At 33.4% G+C, this 5969-nt stretch overlaps 1 protein-coding gene across 1 annotated transcript in view; it reads left to right on the forward strand.

Annotated features, from left to right (window-relative positions):
* The first annotated feature begins 5548 nt into the window (after window positions 1–5548).
* The window catches only part of LOC108688886, a 2514-nt gene continuing 2093 nt past the window's right edge, over window positions 5549–5969 (forward strand). Inside the window, exon 1 of the mRNA XM_018195416.1 lies at window positions 5549–5844. Coding sequence (XP_018050905.1) covers window positions 5549–5844 — 296 coding nt within the window. The remainder of the gene's footprint in view (window positions 5845–5969) is intronic.

Below are 5969 nucleotides of genomic sequence, written 5' to 3' on the forward strand. Positions count from 1 at the left end.
AGTTTGAATTACTTACAATTATTATCAAACCGAGCTTGAGTTATTTCATTATCAAAGCGTTCACATTAACATACAAATTTATAAACAATTAATAAACAAAATTTGAGCTAAATTGAATAATCTTCCTGAGTTAAATAGTTTCACTTTATTCTTGTAGTTAAATTAACGAGATATTGTGTAAAAGTGGTATATATAAGAATTACACTGAAAGAAAAGATTGGCTGCTGTAGCAAATTAAATAGTAAAATTTGGCATAGCATTCTTAATTGGCTGCAGCAGCCAATTTTTGATTGCATTAGCCAATTGAAATCCTGTACTGACATTGCGAATAGGCTAACACAATCAAAAATTGACTGTTATAGCCAATTAAAAATATTATGCCATATTTTACCATCTAATTTGCTGCAGCAGTCAATCTTTTCTTTCAATGTAGAAATAACTCAAACTGGGTGTAACGTGACATTATAAAAACAGTGTATGCACAATATTCAATAATAAGAAGATATCCAGGATTAAGTTTATCCTAATCTATTCTATCTTATCCATTTTAAGACAACGGATGTATGAAATGCTATACATATATTTATCCGTATATTTTTATTAAATTAATGCATATATGCATTTATAAATATATAGGATATTAATAAAATTATCACACATCCGTTATCTCAATAAAAACATTAATTCGTCACTCACCAACCGACGCGCAACAGCGGAGTTCTGCAACGTTGCTACGATGATTCTGTAACAAAAATATATAAAATTCAAATTATAAACCAGAAAGAACACAAACAATATTTTTTAAAAACGCAAAGTTCTCTTAAAATAATCATATAATTTTCAAAATATAATTTTTATAAAAATCAAATCTTTTAATTCATCATTGAGTTAGATATTCATAAAACAATTATACATTTTTTAAAACAGATCTTAAAAATTCGTATATACGAAATTTCAAAATAATTTTAAAATAATCCCTTTTCTCTCTAATTATGATTTTTAAATTATTTTAAAATAAAACAACTCAAGAAGAAATAAAAGAAAGATATTGATTTTACATAAGCAAAAAATATTTACCCCAAGGTTGCTCCGCCGATGCCCGATGTCTCTCCCAGATCTCCTCCTCCTCTCAGAATCGGGTTGACATCCTCTCGCACAGGACACTCGCGTAAGACACTCGCGAATAATACACTACATAAACGCCCGCGGACTATTCATTTATAAAAGTCTTTCGCGCGACACTGCGGCACTCCACGTTTACAAAACCCATGACAGGATTGCTATTTCAATCGATGGAATCAACACCACACGTCGACGAGTACTTGCAAAACACACGATAAATGCTGAACAAGGGTTAAGTCCCACACAAAAGAAGACAAAATCGATCGTATCGAGTCCGTCACCTCTGGTTTACGCCTACATCACGTTTAACATTGACTCAATCATACGCCCTAACTGCTAGTTCTAGTGGGACACAAGTGGTGCTGTACCACGAGCGATTCCAAGAGACTGGTAGACGTGACAAGCGTCTCTAATAAGAAAAAAGTTGGTACCATTGCCGATTGTCTAACAATCTAGACAATTCAAGAAATGGATTCCAACCCCTCGTCACGAGCTAGTCCTTTAAAAGACTACTAGAGCTAGGCTCTGACCAAGTCATATTAAACGCGAGAATCATTCAGATGCTGATAGATAAACGCAGAGAAATGAGTGCCCTGACTAGAGTTATACAACTCTTTTTTGGACGACCCACCAGGGCGGAATTCTGTAATTCGTTATGCAATCGATATGTGCTCATAACAACTGCATAACCGGAGTTATAGAATACAAGCCCAGAGACGAATCCGAGCCAATCGATTGCTTCTTACCGCTAAGGGCCGAACCGTTTGCCGGCAGACAGAGCGTGTCCTCAATTAGCCGACAGCAACAGTAGTTGCTAAACCGCGCGAACACGCACCACGAAGCGCGTGACATTACGCGGCCGGCATCACCTCGTGCCCGGAGCACTTGGCGTGAGAGCATTGCAGTGACCGTGACCACTTAAGCAACGTCCCAAAGAGAGTTCCACTTTCCTGTCGAAACATCGAAGATATGATTTCATCGTCAAACTAGAATGCCTTTCGCATGAGTTTTGTTAAAAGTCCATTAGTCCGATAACTTTAACGACACTCCCGAAATAAACGCGCGACGCGACGAACCGGCTGCGGTTCGTTCACTTTTAATTAAATCGGCGGACGAGGGTACGTTAGCTTCCCCATCGGATTTTTACACGAAGACAACGATTTTATTCAATATCTAAAAATTTATCTAAATATATCATTTAGATAAATCTGAAAATTTTTAGATATTTAAGAAAAACCATTCTTTTTGTGTAAATATTCTTTGGGTACTGAGCCCTCTCACCACGTCAAGGTGTACCCGTGAGAGGGAAAATATCATCTGAAAAATGTAATATACAGCTATTATCTATATTACCATGCAATTATCGGTTGAAACTTTTAAAAATGAATATCAAACACACGTCACCATTGCGAAATAAATTCAGAGTTTATAAAAGGAATCTCTTATTACGATGTTTGTAAGATATAATTAGAGTCAATGGAATGTGCTAGAGATTAATAAAAGAGAGATTAATAAAAAAGAGGAATATTTCTTTTACTACAGACAAACAGCTTGAAAATTATATTCAATTTTTTATCATATCACAAAAAATGCAATTCATAAAACGCAAAATTAATTAAATTGAATTAATTATGCAAATTATATTAATTGTTAAAATAGGAATCGCATAAATTATGTTATTTGCATGAAGTTATTAATGTAATTTTTTTATGACTCGTGACCGTACCGTTCGAAGAATAATCGAGAATTATACTCAAGCTAGACAAAAATGTTACATTTAACAAAAATAATTATCATCCGTAATTATTGCGAAATAGTATTAAATTCTGTTTTTCATCTCGATTCTTTTATGAATATTAATCATGCGAGCTAGTCTGTGAGTATTCATAAAGTATAATGTTTCATATTATCTAGCATTTGTCGCGATTACGTTTGAAAAAGAAATGTGAAAAAGAATAGCACGCGACATGTCTATCTGCCTGTACGAGTTTTGGTAATGGAATGATAACTGCGAATGATAACTTCGCATCAACTTTGTGACGCGCCACCCGCCCTTCCGTGCCAAAACAATTCCCAAGGTTGTCGATCGTCTAACTGTCGAAATATTAATGCATATTACAAAATCAGAAAAATAATCTAGTCGTTATATTTAAGATTTCTTCGATGAATAGGCTTTATTGCACGATCTTTGTTTTATTTCTTGGATTCGTTACGCACACAACTCATCTATATCTTAGATATTTAAAATTGTGTTACAATAAGCGATTAGTTTGTAATAACTTTTTGTTATACGAAATCCGCGCAGTATACGCAATATTTTTAACAAGAGACGTATTTTAGCTTTTTCTCGTAATCCGATAATTCAATAAATCTAAATTTATCGTATGCTTTTGATCCAAAAATAGAGGGTGATAAATGATGCAAAGCCATCGACGTGCTATCACTCACGACCATTAAAGAGTACCGGTCTAAACGTGATAATTTCTAAATTATCATATATTTCGACGCCTATTTTGAGCATGAGATAGTATAATTATATACGAACGATAGTCGCATATTCACAAGTCGCAAATTATGAGCACTGATCAATTCGCGTTCGTAGATATTTAATTTTCGTGGATTAATGCGATACGCGGAGCGTTTCGTACGTGTTTCTCGCTTCGAGATCGCCAAGCGAATGCCAAAGTGATGACGTATAGTCAACCACACCGAGTGGCATGCTCCCCCACCCCCCCTCGTCATTTAGATATATCTTACTATTGTGTGTATGAAAAATATTCACGGTTTATTCATTTATTCATATTTTATATGATTTTTAAAACGAGTCTCGTCGTACATTTCGCGCTTTATGGCATCTCTGGCACTTAATCTTATATTATTTGCAGTTCTTTTTATAAACGTAATTATTTGCGTGTGTGAAAGATATTTTTGATATTCTAATATTCTATATTATATCTCAATTTTCATTATACTTTTAAAATATTTTAAATGATTCATGGAATAACTGCGTACGATAACTTCGCATAAACGTGACATCCGCCCTTCCGCATCAAAATAATCCCCAAGGTTACGCGCCGATCATTTAACTGTCGAAATATTAACGCACATTATAAAATCAGTAAAATAATCCAGTCGTTTTATTTTTAATATTTTTCGATGTATAGACTTTATTACACGATCTTTGTTTTATTTCTTGGATTCGTTACGCACACAACTCCTCTATATCTTAGATATTTAAAATTGTGTTACAATAAGCGATTAGTTTCTAATAATTTTTTGTTATACGAAATTTTTTTAACGCGCAGTATACGCAATATTTTTAACAAGAGACGTATTTTAGCTTTTTCTCGTAATCCGGTAATTCAATAAATCTAAATTTATGCATGATGCTTTTAATTTAAAAATAGAGAGTGACATGCAGAGCTATCAACGTGCTATCACTCACGACCATTAAAGAGTACCGATCTAAACGTGACTATTTGTAATTTCTAAATTATTATATATTTCGACACCTCTTTAGAGCGTGTGATAGTATAACTATGTATCTTCGACGAAATTGCTCAACGAAATTGTTCACGGGTTGTAGATTATGAGCATTGATCAATTCGCGTTCGTAGATATTTAATTTTCGCGGATTAATTCGACACGCGGAGCGTTTCGTACAACGTGTATTTCGCTCCGAGGTCGTCGAACGAATGCCGAAGTGATGACGTATAATCAATCACCACGCCGAGCGGCACGTTCTCCCACCCCTCGCCATTTAGATATCTTACTATTGTGTATGAAAAATATTCATGATTTATTTATTTATTCATATTTTACATGATTTTTACAAACAGATATCGTCGTATATTTCGCGCTTTGCTTTGTTGCACATCTGGCACTGATTTAATCCTATATTACTTGCGCCGTTCTTTTTATAAATGTAATTGATAATTATTCATGTGTGTGGTATTTTTGATATTCTAACGGTACATTATCTCAATTTTCATTATACTTTTAAATGATTTATACTTAAACAAAGATTGATAATATTCTATACATCCTTTATAAAGATATATTTTCTCAAATTTTCTTAATATGTATTGCGAAACAATTTGCGCTCAGTATAGCTTTGGTTAAAAATATTAAATATCTTGTTAATCATTATTTAATTTTTCAGCTAAAAAATTAATTTAGGACACTACTATTGCTGCAAATTATTTTGTGTATCAAAAATTTTTTAAATTTAATTTAAAGAGCCCTTGGTAGGAACTAAGGCCATTCATACTACACCATGTAATGAATTTTTGCACTCATTTTATTTCTAAGAAACAAAAACGAATTTATCTCCAAAATCGATTTCTTTCATCTGCATAAAATTATTCTATTTGATATTTCTTGTGAATTCTATATTTGATTGAATTTGTTTAAAAAAAGAAAACAAATGGATGATAAGCACGTCACTTCGACGGAAATAGTGCCTATTTTGAACGATACATCTCAAGATTCGAAATCTCTAAATTACAAAATTCACAAATGTCACTCGGAGAAACGCGATGACACGCGGAATGAAGAAAGTATACAAGACGTTCGCGAAAATGTACCCACGATTTATATTGAGTCGTCGGACGAGGATGACGTATCCGAGAGATTTTCGGATGATGTTAAACGAACGGAGACCCAAATTCTTCCATTCACGACAGATCTAGAATCATCCGTCGACTATGGAAGAGAATTCGCGTATTGTATTCTCGCTGTGAATTATAATTTTTGAAGGAGAAATATTTTGAAGACAATCTATTTTCTCTTTTTTAACGAAAATTACAGAGACAGTTTTACTTACTATATGTATATATATATATATA

This window comes from Atta colombica, unplaced genomic scaffold (genome assembly GCF_001594045.1).
Source record: "Atta colombica isolate Treedump-2 unplaced genomic scaffold, Acol1.0 scaffold248, whole genome shotgun sequence".
Lineage (NCBI taxonomy): Eukaryota > Metazoa > Arthropoda > Insecta > Hymenoptera > Formicidae > Atta > Atta colombica.